Source organism: Lipotes vexillifer, unplaced genomic scaffold, assembly GCF_000442215.2.
Source record: "Lipotes vexillifer unplaced genomic scaffold, Lipotes_vexillifer_v1.1 scaffold297, whole genome shotgun sequence".
Taxonomy (NCBI): domain Eukaryota; kingdom Metazoa; phylum Chordata; class Mammalia; order Artiodactyla; family Lipotidae; genus Lipotes; species Lipotes vexillifer.
In genome coordinates this window covers 454,747-476,131 of record NW_006772098.1, presented here as the reverse complement: position 1 = coordinate 476,131, position 21,385 = coordinate 454,747, and the positions used below count along the sequence as shown (strand labels likewise).

At 36.5% G+C, this 21,385-nt stretch overlaps 1 protein-coding gene across 3 annotated transcripts in view; it reads left to right on the top strand.

The window, feature by feature from the left end:
• Positions 1-21,385, top strand: part of PLXDC2 (plexin domain containing 2) — a 413,295-nt gene that overhangs the window by 211,367 nt on the left and 180,543 nt on the right. For all 3 annotated transcript variants that reach the window (XM_007447295.1, XM_007447296.1, XM_007447297.1), the window contains one exon: positions 7,799-7,868. In XM_007447295.1, coding sequence (XP_007447357.1) covers positions 7,799-7,868 — 70 coding nt within the window. The remainder of the gene's footprint in view (positions 1-7,798; positions 7,869-21,385) is intronic.

The window sequence follows — 21,385 nt, the reverse complement described above, 5'->3', positions numbered from 1 at the left end:
CCTGTGATTCGGTGCATTTCATCTGAGAAGACTGCTCTGTACCTTCCTCAGATTTTTTTGTGTGTGCCTTTTGCCTCAGGCACCTGGGAACTTTCTAGCTATTTTCATTGTTATTAAATTTTAAAGAAAATTAAGTTATGTCTACTGAGAACAAAAACGTGAGTCACTGACAATGTTAAGAGTATCAGGTAGAAAACACAGCTATAGAAAGTCTGTTAATAAGTAGGAAAAGGATCACCTAGTGTAAAAGAAGGGAGATAGAATGATATCGTGGTCAAGACTCAGGAGTTTTGGAGTCAAGCATATTGGATTGAAATCCTCGCTCTACTACTACTGGTGGTTTGAACTTATTACTTGTCCTAGAGTTTTGTTTTGGAATACTTTCAGGCTTATAAATAAACTTGGAAAAATTATTGGAAGGGTTCCCATATAGCTCTCACTGTGCTTCCCCAAATATTAACGCTTTACATACTCATGGTACAATTATCAATACCAAGAAATTAATGTTGGTGTGATACTCTTAATGAATCTATAGACCTTATTCACATTTTGTGAATTGTCCCCAAACCATCTTTTTTCCTATCCAGAATCCAGTCTAGGACCTACATTGCATTTATTTGTCAAATCTAGTCTCATCTCCTCCAGCCTATGACAGGTTCTCCATCTTTCTTTAGCTTTCATGAACTTGACATTTTGAAGAGTCTTTGCCAGCTGTTTTGTACAATGATCCTGATTTGGGGTTTGTCTACTGCTTCTTCATGATTAAACACAGGTATCTATTTTTGGCAAGAATACTAGGGGAATGATATTTTGTCTTTCATCATGCATCACACCAGGAGGTACGTGATGTCAGTATGACTGGTGATGTTAACGTTGATCACCTGCTTAAGGTGATGTCTGCCAGATTTTGTTTCTTCACTGTAAACTTACTGTTTTTCCTTTGGTAATTATCTAGTATCTTTTGGGAAGATACTTTGTGCATACCAACATCCTGTTTCTTGTCATACTTTCACCTAATTTTAGCATTCATACTTGCTAAATGCAGGCAAAATACTTAGCATAATGTCTGATATATTAAATGCTAATTTCATTCTCCTAACACCAGTAAATACAGTAGTTATGATTATTTCAATATAACAAAACTGAAAACATCATAACGTTGCTGAGGAACATAATGTCTAATTGTCATATGATTCTATTAGAAAAGGAATATGCCTGCATTGATATTAGAAACAACATATATCAAATCATTTCCATCTACTTATTAGGAGTCAAACAGGGAGCTATTTTTATTTAGGAAATGAGTTTTAAGGAACTACTGCTATGCTAGACGCCTTCAGGTACATAATATAATATTGATTCAGTGCTTATGAAGGTCCAGGTGTCATTTGGTCGTTTGATCCTTAAAATAACCCTTTAAAGAAACGTATTGACTACAGATGAGCAAACTGTGCCTTAAAGAGGTTAAATGATTTATGAAATCACACAACTACAAATACCAAAGCTGGGATGTAATTTCAAGTCTGACTGACTCTAAAACCATGCTAGATCATTCAAAAATTAGAAAAGAATCTTTGAAAATTTAAAAATAAAGTTCCATCTATTTCCACTAAAAGAAGATTTTAAAATTTGTGTCTGTGGTTAACAAAGGATTGCAGTAATCTGTTCTAAGCATTTACAGGTGAATGAATTTTATGTGGACCTTATTCAGGTTCAAGAATGTTTTGTGCATTATGTAAGAATATGTCACATCCCAATTAAGAAATTAAATTTATTCATAGTTATATATAAAAAGTTATCTAATAAGGATTATTCAATCATTTTTATTTATTAGGGATATAAATATTACTGGAAATAAGATAATTTATTCAGGTATTTCGATGAAAGCCAGTATCACTAGAAATATCAATGTAAATAAAACAAAAAGCATCTTTTCTTAAAATCTTCATTTCCTCTCAAAGTTAATATTTGACATAAATAAACTGACTTCGTCTAACTTTTGAAATTGTCTTTGGAAAAAATAACACAAATCTCACTTTGTCAATCATCGTCATCACCATCATCATCCCACCTATTTGACAGCTTCAAGATACAAACATGTGCCCTGCAAACATGAAATGATTTGAATGATTAAAAATAGAATGTTAGGGCTTCCCTGGTGGCGCAGTGGTTGAGAGTCTGCCTGCCGATGCAGGGGACGTGGGTTCGTGCCCCGGTCCGGGAAGATCCCACATGCCGCGGAGTGGCTGGGCCCGTGAGCCATGGCCGCTGAGCCTGCGCGTCCGGAGCCTGTGCTCCGCAACGGGAGAGGCCGCAACAGTGAGAGGCCCGCGTAACGCAAAAACAAACAAACAAAAAAATAGAATGTTAAAATATATGTATAGAAATTAATGATTAATCCATGAATTTATTCTTAAATAAATGGATACTGCCCATATTCTCTGGACCCTTTGCTATCATGAACTCACGAGATCAGCAGTTCCTAAAAGAGTAGTTACTACTAACTTTTTTCCCACAAGCTGCTTTCATCAAGACTATACCTTATAAAGATGAAATCAAGGCTGGGGGAAACCAGAAAAGTATAACCTTATTACTGTAAATAAGAAGCTGTCTTAAAACAAAAGGCAGTTTTTATTAATGACTTTTTAAATGGCTTTTAGGATTACAAATGTGCCCACTGCAGATTCTTAACCTAATAGTTTCTGTCTTCAAGGTCTTACAAGCAATGACTAATTAATTTATCTTTGTAATACCACTGAGAAATAGGCAAACAAGTAAACCTGGAATAGTGTTTACATAGGTTTATAATTCTTGTGTTATTAAGAAAGAATTAACAGAGATCTTAATAATTAGTCAGAAGCCGGATGGCGATAGGCATAAGAAAAATATGTAAAAGAGGCAGTAAGAGGTGGGGACATACTTAGAGATCTCTGAGAATGGCCCCAATTGCCTCTGATAGTCTGTTCCCAGCAGTGATTCCGCGGGGCATGCTGTAAGGGAGCATGATGTGGTTTTAAAAGTCACAGTCATACATGGCTGTACCTGCCATAAATTTGCAACAGACCACCTAGAACCTATCTATATACTTCTGCAAACTTTTCAAAGCATGCTTCATAAATTTCTTCTCAAAATTATGATACCCCTCCTTTCAAATAGCTTTCTGCAGAGTGTAAGGGATTAGCAAAATCAATTGATTTTATTTATGCCACACATCCTTGTTAAAATTTCACTTCTGAGTTTTCATTGTATATTTCGCCCTGTTAATTAATTTATTGTGTCTTCACATGACAATTTTCTGAAACGCTTCTTCCTTTTACATTAGATATTTCTTATGGGATGAGATCCAAGATAGGAAAATGTTCACCATTTCTGTCGTGTACATCAATTAAGTCAAATAAATTTCAAGATTACGTTTCTTTTTTTGTTTACGGTGGCTTTTTGTGACAATGTCCAGGGTTCTGTTAGCCTTTTTGACTTCAGAAGGGTCCTTTGTGGCATTTACAATTTGGGTTTTTTTTTTTAATTGTATAGTTAAAGGATATGTAATTAATTAGTGACACAGCACGCCTTCTCACACCAAAATAGCTCTTCCTATATTCATCATTGCAGTTGGTGGATTATGGTCCACCAGTCACCCAGCTAGAAACCTGTCCTACGTTCTAGACAGCTCTTCCCCGCTCCCAGCTTTTATGTACAATTAATCACGATCCTTCCAGTTTTACTTTCTACATATATTTTCACAATCCCTTCCACTCCCCTGCCTTCAGGTCTCATCTGGCTAGCTTCTGGTGATTCCTTTTAAAGAGTTTCAGTGCCATCTCCTCTGGGTTAGGTGTTCTCTCTGGGTCCTTACTCTGACCCTGCCTGGTCCTACTTGTTTATCCTTCCGTGTTGCTCTCCTGCACCATCTTCTGACCTCCTTGAAGGAAGAAACTGGGTGGGACTTACTGTATGATGCTCAGACCCTGATTAAGTGCCTGGTACATATAAGGTGTTGAATAAATGATTTCTGACTGCATGAATGAATGAATGAACAAATAAAACTTTCCTTTAGCTCCCCCCCATGCCTGTTTTATATACCATACTGAGATAAAATAATGATCCAATTACCCAGAGGGTAATTATACTGAATATATAATAAGTTAGCTTAAAGCCCTTCATGAAATTCTAGTGCTTAATGATTTTTGTTTATGTTTCAGTAGTTTGTGTGTGTGTGTGTGTGTGTGTGTGTGTTTGAGTGTGTGTCTGTGTTTGTATGTGTTTTAAGGAGGGATGATAATTTTCAGAAATTTCCCTTTAAGTGTGACACTTCTTATCACTTTATTTTCAATAGCTCAGTAATTAAGAGCATTGCCTTTGTTGTCTTTCAAATCTGGGTTTAAATTTTGGTTTCCCACTTGGGCCATTCTTAACCACCCTGATGCTGAGTTTCACTTTGAAGCAGTTAAAATCTGAACCCCATGCAGTTGTTTCACGTGTGCATGTATATAGAGAGAATGCTAGGTGAGATACAGTAGTAGGAAGTCTAACTTGGGCTAAGAAGTCACGGTAGCACTCTGAGGATGTGACACTTCGCGGTCCCTCTTGACGCTTTGCCCCATATCCCTTCTGCCTCCTGAGTTCACTTGAAGCTGTGGGAGGCATCTTCTAATATACTAGCAACTCCTCAGATCAAGTGCTGTGGCTCTTCTTTCTGCCTGAGGGTAAGCAAGGGTAATCCTGGGGAAGGGGGGATTCATCTGCCCACAGGAGCACCTTTGATCGACAGGAGATAGGAGTTGATGGATAAGTAGCCCAGCCTCCTAACCTCCAATGAGATGATTCTGAGACATATTTTTGCCCCCACTTTTTCTCAGAAGATCTCCAAGGGGAGACCTGGCTATAGTGGTAACACATCCAATAACTGTTACTAGTTTTTCTCTTTTCCTTGTCTCACTTTTCCCACTTCCTTTAGCAAATGCTTCCTAGGATCACCTTCCAAACAAATTATCTGCTCCAAGTCCTTATGTCAGGTTTGGAGTACCAACCAAACTAAGCCAAGGCTTAAAGAACATGGTAGCCATGACCAACCAAGGTTGAGAGACCATTACAGTCAGAAGAGACATCATATTGAAGTACCAGAGCCCAGGGTTAAGGGAGGCAGTTTCAAGGAACTAAAAGTTATTCTAGAAGGCTGGCCTGAGCAGAAAATATGAAGGGAGAATCTTAAGTTAGGAGAGACCAGTTAGTGGTGGGTCTTAGAACTTGTTTTCACTATTTTGGCATGATTCCAGGGTCAGTGGGATTCTAGATTGAATGATCTGAAGTGGGGGGGTGATATGCTAGATAGTATGGAGAATGAATTCCAGGGAAAATGGAGCCAAGACACCTGTGAGCAAGTTATTACGATAAAAGTGATCTATGCTGGGCTTCCCTGGTGGCGCAGTAGTTGGGGCTCCGCCTGCCGAAGCAGGGTACTAGGGTTCGTGCCCCGGTCTGGGAGGATCCCACGTGCTGTGGAGCGGCTGGGTCCGGGAAGCCATGGCCGCTGAGCCTGCGCGTCCGGAGCCTGTGCTCCGCAACGGGAGAGGCCAAAGCAGTGAGAGGCCCGCGTACCGCAAAAAAAAAAAAAAGTGATCTATACTTGGGGAAGGGTGTCAGTAGTACCTGGAGAGAAATGGGTAGATTTCACAACTATTGAGAAGGTAACACCTTTCTAAATTGTCATTGCCATTATTAGTGTGAAGCAGGCCATGGTAATAACTAAGGTATCTGGTCATTTAAACAGGGAAACATTTCAAACATTGATGTTGTGCTTCAAGATAATATATCAGCAATTTTTCCTTGAGAACTTATTTACTTCTCAAAAACAGTCTTTAACTTATATATTTGTTTATCTCAATTTTATTCTAAAATATTTATACATTTGTTGTGGCTGAGAAATTGTCATATTCCTCTGGTTCATCTTTGATATGTTAGTGATAGATGATTAAACCAAACTCTTATTCTGGAAGTGAGAATGCCAAAGGGCTGTAAATTTTACCAATTTGCACATGAGGGTGGAAATAAATTAGAATGATGGAGAACAGTGTACTACAGCAAGTGCCTTTATAAAATTATGTCTGACCTTTTCTTTGCGATATATGATTTTGCCACTGAAGCTTTTGTTACGGTTATTAGTAACCACTCATTTCAGTTAGTGCAGTGAAAATAGATTTTGTTGTTCCCATTAGTCAGCATAAAATAAAAATGAAGATAAACCCTTTCTGAAGATGCAGCTTTCATTAAAAAGGAAAGAAATAAAACCTAATTGAAAGTCACTGTAAATTTTGAATTATTAATATCATGCCAAATAAGTCATTAGAAATCTCTGATGGATATAAAAAAGCAATCATTTGTACAATTGGGAAGAGCTAAATTTAATCTAGCTATATATAATTCTCTATTTTTTTAAATTTGTATATTGGGAGAGATATGATATAGAAATTGTTGAATTTTAACATAATAACCTTTTACTATAGGTGGTTTGTACATGCTATTAGGCTGTAAATCAGCCAATTAATTTCCCTATGGATCCTTTTATTTCAGCTGACTACCTTTGTTATAGCTCCCTGTTTTTCTTGTTTCTTGCCTAATAATAATATATCTGGTTCATATCATTTCAAACATACACAAAATCTAGGGTTTCTTTTTCTTTGTTTTGCTTTGTTGTGTCTTGTTTTTATCTTACTATCTATCTATATAAAGATATATTATAAATATATATATCCAAAGCTTCAGATCCCTTTTTAGAAAAACGAGGGGCAAAATTTATGAACTTTCTTTCTAAGTCTCTCCAGTTTTCCTCTCTACAAAGTAAAAGTAGCTTTCTAGTAACCAGAATTTTTTATTCTTTGATTCTGTGCTTTTAAAAGTGGACGTAAAACGGTTGACCCTTGAACAACACTGGGGGTTAGGGCTGCCAGTCCCCGCACATTTGAAAATCCACACACTGGTATCTCTGCTCAAAAATAAGGAAATTGACAAATGACTCACCCAAGGGCTGGATAGAATCAGAACTCAAACCCTAGTTCTTTTGATTTCATATATTGTGATCTCTAATCAAAGTTTTCTCAACACTTCGATAATTTAAAGATCTGTAAAATGAAAACACAGATACTATATTTATTGGGAAAAAAATGCCTCATAAGTGGAACTGGCCAACGCAGTTCAAACCCTTGTTGTTTAGGAGTCATCTGTATACTGAATCTGGGGAGTTTATCATATCTTAAAAATAAAAATATCTGCAGGTCTAGATCTGTAGGTGCAAAATATCTTGTTCCGTAAAATTGCCTTTTGTTCTGGGATGTACAGAAGATAAATTGAATATATAATTTTGTAAAATAAATATATATATTTTTAAATTCAGTGAAACTTGACAGATAACATGGTCTACTATTTTGGAAAAGATTAATCAAACTAAAAAGAACCCTAAGATTATCGTGATGGCTGACCTACTTTGTAGTGGACAACTGAGAGGCAGTGGTGATGTTAAAGAGAATAGCTTGATTCAGAGTTGAAACTTCTAGATTCCCTTTGTAACTGAAGAACAGATCAACAGACCACAACAGCACAACTTTATTCTTTTCACATACTTTAAACATTTAATTACCAGGGGAAAAAAATCTTTCTTTCCATCCAAGATTCAGGTTCTAATAGTCAACTACAATAATAGTGGTGCAAAGCAGAAGCATCATTTTTTTTAGGTAGAAGGCTCTTCATTTTACATTTACTATTATGCACATTATTGATTTTCTTTTCTGGTTGTTGTTCCTTGCAGAGAGTGAATCTGTCCTTCGATTTTCCATTTTATGGCCATTTCCTACGTGAAATCACTGTGGCAACTGGGGGTAAGTGGTTTTCTACCCATTCACTCTAAATTATCTACAGTTTCACTACAGTTACTATTTTTAATTTACTCCATATTTCCGAAGGGAAATTTATTGGGAAAACCATTGTATCACAAAGTCATGGGCATAAATAAAACCTAAGAAAGAATATAGCTATTGGGAAAACTTTTCTGCAGAAAAAAATGTAGTTATAATAATTTTCAGCTTAGATTCATCTCTGCTTTCTTTCCAAGTTTTCTTTCATTTTTGATAATGTGGAAAATGATTTCCATGCTTTCACTGCATGAAAGCGAACAGAGCTTAGAAAGAAAAGGTGCTTAAGAAAGCTATGGAAGTATTTTCATTTTCTTTTAATTTATATAGTTGATTGATATAAATTTATTTATATATCAATATATACATTCACATTCAAAACCACATTGTATTAACTTTAGTTATTTGGTTGGTTTTTTTTCCCCCCTTTAATGCCACCTAAGTTGACTGACAACTCATTTGAGTTTAAAAAATCAACACTGAAATTCAGTTTGAATTCTCTTCATTTTATTTTTCTCCACAAACTTTGGAGGTTAGTTTAGAGATTAGCGATAGCCTAGAAAGGCAATTATCATTTTTTATAGTATATCCCAGGAGTGAGAAAAATTTAATCCTTTATTGCTACTAGCAGAAATAAGCAAAATGCCGGAGAATACCGCTGCTTGCCTAACATGGAGTGATAGAGAAAGTAGAAGAATGAGAGGAAAACATAAAAATGGAAGAGTAAGTAAAGAAGCAAGTTAAAAGAAATCCATAGATATGATGAAAAGTCTGTGGATGGCCCAAACCTAAAGCACCACAGATCAGAGTCCAGTTCCTTCACTGGGTTTTATTATTGGTCGTCTGCTTGGTATGGGAACCATGTTCGTCGCTATTACCATATTTCAGTATAAGACTTAGAAGATATGTAGGATTCAGAAGAAGATTTGTAATCAGAAATACCAATAAGCAAATAAAAGTTTTGAGTACCATCTCTGAACACTGGTAACTAAAGCTACCTCTGCCTTAGGATTGTGTAGCCTATTAGACAAAGTGAAGCAGAATGTGGAAGTTCCTTAGAAAATACAAATGATGACATTTGTATTTTGAAAACATCTTATTTGCAGATATTTGTAAACATCTGTGAGAATCCTCTAAGACTATAGAGAAATTATTATTTAAGATATTTCTTGAAGGAAGTTATAATTTCTGTGATTATGTAGGGAAGGAAGAGTAGGTCACAGGGAAGAATATCTTGAATAAATACTATACAGAAGAGGAAATTGGTGGAATATGTTTGAGAAAGTAAATAATTGAGTTTGAATGAAGCTGGGTGTAGCTTTACAAAAAATATTAAGATGTGAAAAGTAGTTTGGGACAATTTTATAACTGCCTCAAGAGTCAATTTGAGTCAATAGTCCTTAATTAGATAAGTAATAAATGTAAGCAGCTGAACCAAGATATTTTGTAATGCTTTAAAGTATAAAAAACTGAAGTTAGTACACATAATAGGAAGAATATTGCAGTAGTTTGTGTGACAAATATTGAGGGCCTTGCTGATTCTGAGGCTTCAAATGAAAGGAGAGAAATGATGCTATTAGCAAAATTTACAACTCTAAGCAGAAGAGCTGGTTTTAGGGAAAATCAATGGCTTCAGTTCAGAAACTATTACATTTTGTGTAAAAAAAGGACTATATATAAGTAAAATTTACACAAGGACCATGTCTTTATGAGCTCACCATGTATTTTTGTGCTAGTAGAGTGCCAGGCATTTAATAGACATTTTAATTAATGTGTTGAAAGACTGAATGGAAAGAAGAAAGGTAAATTGAAAGATTGTCCCATAAGCCGTGGATTACCTCACATCCACTCACATCTTTAAAGTATGATATGAGCATGGTTATCTTATAATATGAATATTAGGCATGTTTTCTGACACTTAGGTTACCGGTGTTCCACTGAATTTTTAAAAGTGAATTATTAATCACATTTGTTCAAAATCTGTACACACAGTGGTGAAAATATGGGCAGCTTTGCATTTTCTGTTTCTCAAATCGTTTTATGTTTAAAGTCTTGTCAGTGATTCAGCCAATATGAAGTAGGATTTCCCTTAGCTGAGTTGGTAGGAAAAAACCCAAACAGATGGATGGCTATATCATGTTTACTGCTTCAAAGTACCATTTTTCTTTGAAAAGATCCTCAAAGTAAGTGAAAAATCTGGTGTCTTGAATGATCTCTGTCTTCTTTGAAGAAGACACTGATGTAAAGAAACCTTTTTTATTTTTTGCTTAAGAAATGCTAGTATGGCACTTGCATATGTAAATCTATACCCTGTTTAGAGAGGCACAACTGAGATAATTTAGACATTGACCTGGGTTTCTCCAAAATGGAACCAGAATCTCCTGTAAAAGTTTTCAGCTAAATAAATAGCTTGTCTACACTTCCATTGTTTATTTATTCAGTCAGTATTGGTTGAGCCCCTACTGTATGAAAGACATAGTACATGATACTTTGGTTTGTACAGAGAAGAATAAACTGTTGTTCCTCCAGGAGCTTAGAATCTAAGAGGAAGGAGTATATGACTAAGCAATAAGACAAGGTTGACTGTGAGTATTGGAGGAGCAGAAAGTTGCTCCAAGAGGAGATCATTCTTATTGGGTGAATCAAGAACAGGTTTGTGAAAGAGCTAACATTTGATGTTGGCCTTAAAGGATGGTGGAATTTTAGCAGGCAAAGAAGCAGGTTGAAAAGAGGTGAAGAGGGAAGGGACATTCTAGACAAGGGGATGCTGAGCTAAGTGACAGTGCTGAGCCCATACTGAGCATATTTGGAGGTCTGTCAAGTAAATCTGTTTATCTTGAATCGAGACTCAGGGTAAGAGTCTAGTGAAGGGGAGATGGGAAGAGTGATGTAAAATACTTTGAACTTCAGACACTTGGATGATATCCAGTAAGTATTGGGTTTCTTTGAGTAAATAACAGATCTGGCCTAATCTGGCAGTGGAGGACAGGGTAAGGTTAGGCAGTTAAAGTCAAAGAAAGAAGCAAGGTTTTCAATACTTCTACATAGATTATAGTGCCTGAAGCCAGTGAAGGGCACATCATTTGAGTTGTCTGATCATTGTGTTTGCAAAGGTTTTCAGCCAAAAGGATTCATTAGGACACAGGTGAGTAAAGCTAAGAACAGCTTGGAAGAGGACTTCTGAATCATAGATTTTCAACAGATCTCTTCTGATTAACTAGGTGTTATAAGCAGATAAACCTACCTGACAAATGTTCATCATCTTTCAAATCTTGAAAAAGGTATTAACCATGAAAGGCTTGGAAGAAAAATGGAAGCCAGAAGTCAGATTAAATAAAGTTGACTGAAGGCCATTGCAAATAGACCAGGGACTGAGATTTTTAAGTAGGAACACATTGGTTTCTATGAAACTGAAATGAACAGAGATATTCTATTGACTGTCAGTTCTCTTTGAATGTGTCTGCAAATTCCTCTTGAACCTGTTTCTATGTTGGATTTAAGATAAAGAAAGTGAAATGTTAAAGCGCATATTTTAAATCACAATTCCCTTCATTCCTACCTCACCGCTTCTGCATTTCCCATGCCTCCTTAAAATCTCTCTCTCTCCACATAGACACTAATTTTGACTAAAATGAACTTAGACAATGTCTTGTGTTATTGCTAGCATCAATACCATTTCAAAACAGAGAGTAGTTTAAAAATAGATATATGCATAATTTACTGTGACCCATCATTGTGTGTGTATGTATAATATATATACATATATATTTCATTGTGAGTAAAATTAAGTTTCTAGTTAAAATGTAAATAAAAATCAAATATCCGGTCATTTATTTATAAACTGCAAAAATGAATCTTTGCTTATTAAGCATTTTAATTTTCAAAAGCTTCAGTCATCCATACAAATAATGTATTTCCAATTCCAATGAATTGGAAATACCATCTTATTTTTTGGTTCACTGGCAGCAGAATCTGAAAGCATTCTTTCATCTTTCTATTTAAAAAATACGTCAGAATACAAATATTCCAGGCATTAAAAAACTAGTCCTCCATGCATTTTGTACAGATACTTACGTTAAATGTACCACTAAGTTGTGTTGTTTGCATATCACACTGCCTTTTATTACCTTTCCATAGGAATACTTCGATTCTTTTTAAATTTTAGGCTGCTAAAGTGATCTTTTAAAAGCTTCAAAAAGTAGATTTATGTGTGGCGATTTGATTTTTTAATTCTTGCAACCATCACTAGTAATAATATTTTTCTCATGAGTCCATCAGGGGCACTACATATAACTAAGATGAGAGGAAAATGGGAGGCGGGAGAGGGTGGTAAATGATGCCTGTTATAATGGGAGAGAGAAAAGTTGACATTATCCAGATAATTCTGGCCCTCAAATTTTAAGTATGTAGACAGATGCTGATTCAAAATTAAAATAGTGTGTGGAATTGCAAGCAAGTTTCACATGAGATTAGGAATCGAAGATGACATGAATTAAAAGGATAATAATGAACAGGTATTACTTAACCTTGGTTATGTGAAGGATTTGCCCTCCTTTCCTTTCTACGTGAATTTCTAGTTGAAGATTTAGATTTTTTTGTCAGGATATGAAAAGTTTTATTGAGAAGCCTACTTCACACACATCTTTTCTTTTTCCAGTTTGATATAATTGACATACAGCACTCTATAAGATGTCAATTTTAGTTCTATTTTATTTTGTTTGCCCCATGAAAACTAATAAAATGTAAAATGTTCACTAAGTAATCAATGTTTAATATCTGAAAAATTAATACATGGCACTAAAAAAGGTCAAACATACAAAAGTAAATATATACAGTTGGCCCTCCATATCCATGGGTACCATGTCCAGGGATTCAACCAACTGCAGATTAAAAATATTTGAAAAAAAACATTTTTGGAAACTTCCAAGAAACAAAACTTGAATTTGCTGTGAGCTGGCAACTCTACATAGTATTTACATTGTATTCACAACTATTTACATATCATTTACATTGTATTAAGTATTATACAACCTAGAGTTAATTTAAAGTATGTGGGAGGATATGTGTAGGTTATGTGCAAATACTACACCATGTTATATAAGGGATTTGAGCATCCAGGGATTTTGGTATGGGGGTAGGGGGTGTGTCCTAGAGACTGAGGAACAACTGTGTCTCCTTTCTTCCCATGCCTCCTAGTCTACTAGTACTCCTCTCAAGGGAAAAAAAAAGTTACTCTTTGAGCTATGGTATCTTAAATTCAAATTTAGACTAATTTCCTATATCTTGTCAATAATCACTTGTTCCACCCCCCCCCCTTAAGTCGCCAATAAAAGAGGTTAAAAAAATACTGTATATTATTTTGATTGGGTTTTGAGGAAGTATATTACCAAATCTTCCAGCTTCATTTTTATTTTTGCTTTCAAATAGCAATATTTTAATTGTGGTCCCAAATAATATTTCACGCTTTTTCGAGGTACGTGATTAATAACAGTTATAAAAGGCTTTTTAACAGCAGAAGAGAGTTAGTTATTACTCATGATGAATGATTTATAAATACCAACCCCACTGTCTTTCAAGTATATAACCTCATATAACAGAACTTGATTGCCTCCATTAACCTTCTGAATCTAGTGAAAAGGTAAATGGAATTATTTTGTATTATTATTATCATTATATTATTATATGTATCTGGAGATCTGATACATGAAGGGAAGTACTGAAGGGATAGATGCTGGACAAAAGTAAATCCATTCCAATTTGGTTCACTAATTTAAAGTAACAAACTCAAGTCTCAAAGATTCCTGGAGAGAAAGTTAAGTTATGTGATGTCTGCTTTGCTGTGTCTGAGTGATTCTCTGGATATACCTCCTAAAAGTTCACCTCACCTGTCCTCCTTGATAATTTACTCCCCCAAACTGTCTAGTGTCCCACAGTAGATTCAGGAGATTCACCAGCATTACTATATTTCCCTGTGGCTTTATGAATTGTGTATTCCACAAGCCCTTTTATTTCTCCTGTGTAGCGACATGTCATATTTCATCAGCACTGGGTCCTTGGGATTGGGGGTGAAGTGTAGCTGGAGATTAGAGCAACAAGAGACCCAGAGAGGGGCCACCCAGGAAATAGACTTGAGTCAATATGAAAAAATAGCAGAGGCAGAAATGTGGGTAGAAAGGAGGACAATTATAGAAAAACAAAAAAGAGAGGATCATTGGTACACGGTGGATAAGTCATGATTAGTGACAGGACTGGGGGAATGCTGATCCATCAAAATGAGAGTCTGGGTAAAAAGCAGATTCTCCAGGCTCAGCCCCTTCCATCACCGTCACAACCACAGAGTAGTCTACCGATCACTCCTCTGGAAAGCACCGTTTAGCCTTTTGTGGATCCAGGCTTTGTTTGAAACATTCGCGAATACTTAGCTTTCCTCCTTTCCTAGTCACTGCATCAGTAATTCAGATAAATAACAGTATTACATAGATGCTCAAATACATCACCCAATTGAAAACAAAAGGAGTCTAGGTGACGCTAGTAAAGTAACAAAGTACAGCAACTGTTCTAACATTGTCCAATCCTGGAAAGGGGAGAAAGATACCAAGTGAGGCAGGATTGACTTTGGACTCTAGACATTTCAGGAATAAGTTCAAAAGAGTTCTATTCCTACAGAAGCCAGCAAATGAAATTCATTTTCTTTGAGAAGCAGGCTGGTATCTAGATTAAGATAAGTAGACTCTTGAATCAGAATGTGGGTCTTCATCAGTAACACCAGTCATAGTAGCTATTGTGATCTTCAGTAAATTACTTAATCTCTCCCACCTCAGTTTCCCAATCTGTAAAATAGCATAATGAAAGTTCCTAGTTCATACGGATTTTTGTCAAGAGTTAACGAAGTAATATGTGTTATTAATACCTATTTCATAGAAAATGCTATAAAACAGCATATATTATTATTACTCTCCTTTTTTATATGTATTTTTTTTCTCATTTATTCCTTTTCAAAATACATTTTCTGTAAAGCTGTGCTTGCTTGTTAGTTTGTCTGTTGTTTCCTTTGATGGCATGATCCATAGCTCAGGGGGTGTTTAGGGACTTAATTCTTCATTATCGCCTTTTAAAGTCTGGCTCATCCATTCATGACTGGGAGGTATAAGACTGTTTAGATGACCTGGGATATCCTCTTTCTCAGCATGGGTATATCTGTCACTGCAGATATATTCACTGCAGAATCTCCTCTAAAGGCCTCCCAATGCTGTGACTGTATCTGAAAGTCTTACAAAGTTTAGCAATTTTGTTAACACATGGCAGAAGAATCTTGAAATGTTTCTCTAATTGTGATATTATGGGTCATAACTGGGTAACAGGCATTATTATAATCAGCAGGTCATGCATATCTTTATGCTTCTTATTCTACCCTTTGTAGAACAAGAACTTTAAGGACAAGTCATCAAAGCATAAAGTTAGTTATGGGTAAAATGATGGGGATGGGGATGGACGTTCCCCTGGTGCCTCTAGGTTGCCTTTCATAGACTAAGGACAATTGCTAATAATTCAACTTGAAAATGTATTGAAGACCCAATCCTAAAGGAAAAATGAAATATTTGTTTAGTTAAATTTATATGTGATGTTTTGCCTTTGGATTAGGAGTTGGATTTCTTTATGTGCACCTGTTATGTCAATGCTAACATTTATTATCAGGATCCTTCCCTATTTTTTTTTTTTAATACATCACAGAAAACTAGTAGGTATAATACGGAAGCAACTCAAAATTGTGTTCTGACTTCAACTGATACAGCTCTGGAGCTGAGACATATTATTAAAAAGAATAGGTCTAAATAAATATTTTGTTGGCTATTTCTTTTTTAATTTTTTTTATTTTTATAAACAAATTTATTTATTTATTTATTTATGGCTGCATTTGGTCTTCGTTGCTGCGCGCGGGCTTTCTCTAGCTGCGGCGAGCGGGGGCTACTCTTCGCTGCGGTGCACGGTCTTCTCATTGCGGTGGCTTCTCTTGTTGTGGAGCACGGGTTCTAGGCGTGCGGGCTTCAGTAGTTGTGGCTCACGGGCTCTAGAGGGCAGGCTCAGTAGTTGTGGCGCCCGGGTTTAGTTGCTTCACAGCATGTGGGATCTTTCCAGACCAGGTGGGTTCTTAACGCTGCGCCACCAGGGAAGTCCCTTGTTGGCTGTTTCTAATAGGATTATGGTGGATTTAGATTACCTTGTTGATCTGACTAGCCTGAAGGCTACAGAGAGATTTTCATTTTATCTGCTGGAATTATTGTTCAAATGAGAGGTTTCTGCTGAAGGCAAAGAAAATGGGGGGGGAAAACCTTTTTAATTGTTTTATTATCAATTTCCACAGCTCCTTTAAAAAATAAGCATCTTTTAGTTAACAGCTTGTAGAGAAAAATCAATAGTACTTTTAGATTACTCCAGGAAAATAGAAAGAGTAAAAGAATTTGGAACAATTAGATTTTGCAAATAAATAAATAAATAAAAATAAACCAAAACTGTATAAGTGATAAAAGTGAAACGTCTTTTAATTTTTTAAAAATTGTGGTAACTAAACATACATAGCAAAAGATTTGCCATACTATTTATGAATTTTAGTCATTGAACTCAGCTCTGAATAATTTTTTTTCTCCTGTTATTCTTTTTAAATGGTAATCTCTTTAGATAACATCAGTTTCCTCCAAAATGCCTTCAAAAGACAGCTTTTTCCCAGAACTTTATACCAGTACATTCTTGTAAGCAGAGTTTACTGTTTTTAGTGGGTGGCAGAGAGAAAAAAAACTATTCCATTAGAGAAATATTTGTGAAGGTCACAGCTCAAAGACACAGGCACACTAAAGGCTGAGAAACTTCTAAAATTGAAACACAAAGAGAAAAAAGAATGGAAACAAAAATAGAACACCCAAGAACTATGGGATAATAATAAAAGATGTAACATACACATAACTGGAATATCAGCAGAGAGAAAAGAAGAACAGAGCGGAAGATATATTTGAAATAATTATGGCCAAGAACTTTCCAGAATTAATGACGGACACCAAACCAGAAAGCTCAGAGAACACCAACCAGGCAAAAAGGACAACTGGACATACCAGTTTCAAACTGCAAAAAAAACAAAGGCAAAGAGAAATTCTTGAAAGAAATCAGAGAAAACCACACCTTACTACCAAATACCCAACCAGTGCTCCTTGAAACTGTCAAGGTCATCAAACAAGAAAAGTCTGAGAAACTGTCACAGCCAAGAGGAGCCTCTGGAGACCTGATAAATAAATATGATGTGAAGTCCTGGATGGGATCCTGGAGTATAAAAAGGACGTTATGTAAAAGTTAGGGAAATCTGAATAAGGTTACTTAATAATGCAGGTAATAATTATGTATCAACATCATTTCATTAGTTTTGACCAAGATATGGTCATACTAATGACATACTAATGTAAAGTGTTAATAGTATGAGAAACCAAGTGTGGGATATATGGAAAGACTCTGCACTATCTTTGCAACTTTTCTCTGAATCTAAACCTATTTATAGTAAAAAAAAATTTATTTAAAAAAAAAAAGGAAACATAAGTGGCTACTAAATATATGGAACAATGTATAATCATACTCCTAATAAGAGAAATGCAAATTAAAACAGCAATGAGATATTATTTCTACTTGTGATTTATAAAGATTTTTAAAAAGCAAGTTTTATAAAGCAATAATTTTTCTAGGGTATGGAGAAAAATGTAGTCTCTTAGTTATAATCTATTAAAATATAAAATATATAACCGTCATTTCTACTTCTAAAAATGTACCCAGTAGGTACACTCACATGGGTGTGAACTAATGTATAAGACTGTCCATTGCTAAAGATTGAAAACAACCTGAATATCTGTCAGTAAGGATGTTCAAGTTGTGGACAGATAAAATAAATTATCATGCACTCACAGAGTAGAATTCCATGTACCCTTAAGCAGAATGAATAGCTCCAAGCATCTAGTGAAAAAAGCAAGGTGCAGAACAGTGTTACATACATATATGTGTGCATGTTTATATTTATATTTAATAAATATAAACATGCACACATATATGTATGTGACAGATATATTTAAACATGCATAAACTAACTGAAGTAATTTGAAAGAAACATACATATGCTTTCAAGTGCATAGAGAAATCACTGGAAAGATATACAACAAACTATTTGTTACCCTTAAAGAGGAGAATTGATGGCTTGCTGGAGATCAGGAATAAGGAGACATAAATTTGACAGTCATCTCTGCATTTCAAATTATTACTTTGTTAATGTATTATCCTTTCAAACTCTATTAGTATTTAGCATTCTTATTGGTAAGAATTGTTAGGGAATAAATTCCTGAAGTGCATATGTTTGTTTTCATTTTGTATAATTTTATAATAGATACTTATTTCAAAACGTGAAAATTGAAGAGTATAAAATATAAATCTTGTTTCATAATTATTTTTTATTTCCAAATTTCTTATGATTTAGAGTTTCAGGTAGTAAAATTTGTTTGTGAAATTGCCATTTTTATTGAGTGTTCATTTAAATTGTTTATTGAAGGGTTTATCAATATATCTAAAGTTCCTGAGGATAAACCTGAATTAACATCAAACTGCTGAATGTGACATTGTAAGAAGGTCAGAAAAAAGATTTGGATGATTCTTGGTTTAAATGTATCGGCCATATTAAGAAGGGTAGATATCCCATCTAATTAATCAACACATATTTTTATGTTATTAGCAATGATTTATTTAACAATATAGTAGTTTGAAACCAAGAACAAATTCCTGAGTATTTTCTAAGGAGAAATAGGAAAATGTAAGTGTTTGTATCTGTGAACTGAATAGCTGTGTCCCTCCCCAAGTTCATATGTTGAAGCCCTAGCCCCCTGTGTGAGTGTATGTGGACATGAGGCCTCTAAGGAAGTAATTAAGGTTAAATAAGGTCATAAGGGAGGGGCCCTGATTCAATAGGATTGGTGTCCTTATAAGAAGAGACTCCAGTGAGCTCACTCTCACCCTGTTTGAACTCAGAGGAAAGGCCATGTGAGGACTTAGCAAGAAGGTGGCCACATCTCTAAGCCAGGAAAAGAGTCCTCAACACAAACCAAACCTTGCCGGAACCTTGATCTTGGACTTTCCAGCCTCAAGAACTGTGAGAAAATAAATTTCTGTTGTTTAAACCACCCACCTATGATATTCAGTTATGGGAGCCTGAGTCTGCTAATACAGACGTCCAAGGGACTTAATGACTTTGGGCTTTAAACTAGGCAGGAGTCAAACTCCAGAAGTATAGATTTTCTGGACCAAAGTGATACTTAAGTTCTTGGCAATGTCCTGATTCTGAGTCCCTTGGCCAAGCTATAAGGAGCAGAGCCAGCCTCTGAGAAGCAGAAGCTTGGCTGGGTTTCAGGGCTGGCCACAGCACGGTGGTAGAATGAGAAGGGCAGTAATACTTTCCTGAAGCCAAAGCAGAGAATCATTCAGAATAACCAAGACACCCTGTGGAAGGTGGGTAGATCACCCTGTGGAAGGTGGGTAGATCGCTCCTTAGTGAAGGAGTAAGGTCCAGGGACTAGTGCAGGCCAGAAGGGAAGAATTCCAGACCACAGGATTCCTCCAGAAGGACAGGTATATTGGACAACAGACAGCTGTGGGCTGCCCTCAGTGGATATACTGTTGGACAGAAGGAAAGAATGGCCTGATGGGGCAGCCCACAGATACCTCAGTCGAGTATGTGGTCGAGAATATATAGAATGAAGGATTTCGGGACCAGCCACCAGAGGCGCTCATGAAGGTGGTGGTGGAGGTGAGGCATTACATTAGCTCTGTCTGTACAAATATCTATATTGAGAAACCTGTGTCTTTTTAATATGGTCCAGGTGGCTTCTGTATTTCAGTGTATTCCTTGTGTAATAAATAACCTGTCTCTTCTATATACATATAGAATATATAAATTACTTGCCTTTTCTTTCTTTGTTTTTTTTTTTTTTTTTTTTTTTGCTGTGCCACACGGCATGTAGGATCTCAGTTCCCTGACCAGGGATCGAACCCATACCCCCCTTATTGGAAGCGTGGGGTCTTAACCACTGGACCACCAGGGAATTCCCTACTTGCCTTTCAATACATGTATAGATGGTACACCGCTCAGGTCAAGGACACAAGCATGCATTTCTTTTTCCTCTAGCGGTGATGGGTTGTTAGTGCAGTGGTTGATCCTATGGCATTTCTCCTTGCCTTTTTTTTTTTTTTTTTTTTTTTTTTTTTTTTTTTGGCTGTGCCACACGGCATGTAGGATCTCAGTTCCCTGACCAGGGATCGAACCCATACCCCCCTTATTGGAAGCGTGGGGTCTTAACCACTGGACCACCAGGGAATTCCCTACTTGCCTTTCAATACATGTATAGATGGTACACCGCTCAGGTCAAGGACACAAGCATGCATTTCTTTTTCCTCTAGCGGTGATGGGTTGTTAGTGCAGTGGTTGATCCTATGGCATTTCTCCTGTGGTTTGGCACCATTAGTACTATGCTCTTACCTACTGGAGGTGGGGGAGGTAGGGGTGGAGCTGCTATTCAATTCAGTTTAAAAAATCTTATTTTCATAGACTAAACTGCAACTGTGTTTTTCATCACTTCATGCTTAGCAGGTGGCTGCCTTGGAACTGATAAAATGTTAGAATGAATAACAGGTTCTGCCTCAGTATTACCTGGAGTGCTTTTTAAAAATGTGGATATTTGGGTCCCACACCAGACCTGTGTATAGCTGCTGCTCTAGAATTTCTACATTCGAGGGGCAAGTGGTCAGGGACCTGATTAGAAGATGAGGGCAAGGGAGGGATGAACCTCGAAAAATGGTCTTTAAGCTGAGTTTGCATAGTGTGCACACTCTTTTTTGAATAGATTGGCTTCATTTTAATAGAAAATTTTTCTAACGTTCCATATTCAAAGTGCATGTAAGATTTGTATTTTTAATTAATTATTACTGTTTTATTTGGGGAGATATCAGAAAGCTGATGTGGATAATGGGAGTAAAGACTCCATTCCAAACCAACTCTAGACACCACCACCCTCTTAATTGGACTTCCTGGCATCAGGACCCAGGAATCTGATTCCAGCAATTCCCCAGGTGATCCTCATGTTTGTTACGCTTGCTAATGGGACAAAACACATTTTAAGAAACACAGCACTTTTATATAACATCTGATCAGTGGAGACTGTAGTAAAAACGAACTTATAAAAATCTTTCTGCTTACACCATCAAGAAAGCTATTAGGGCTTCCCTGGTGGCGCAGGGGTTGAGAGTCCGCCTGCCGATGCAGGGGAAACGAGTTCGTGCCCCGCTCCGGGAAGATCCCACATGCCGCGGAGCAGCTGGGCCTGTGAGCCATGGCCGCTGAGCCTGCGCGTCTGGAGCCTGTGCTCCGCAACTGGAGAGGCCACAGCAGTGAGAGGCCCGCGTACCGCAAAAAA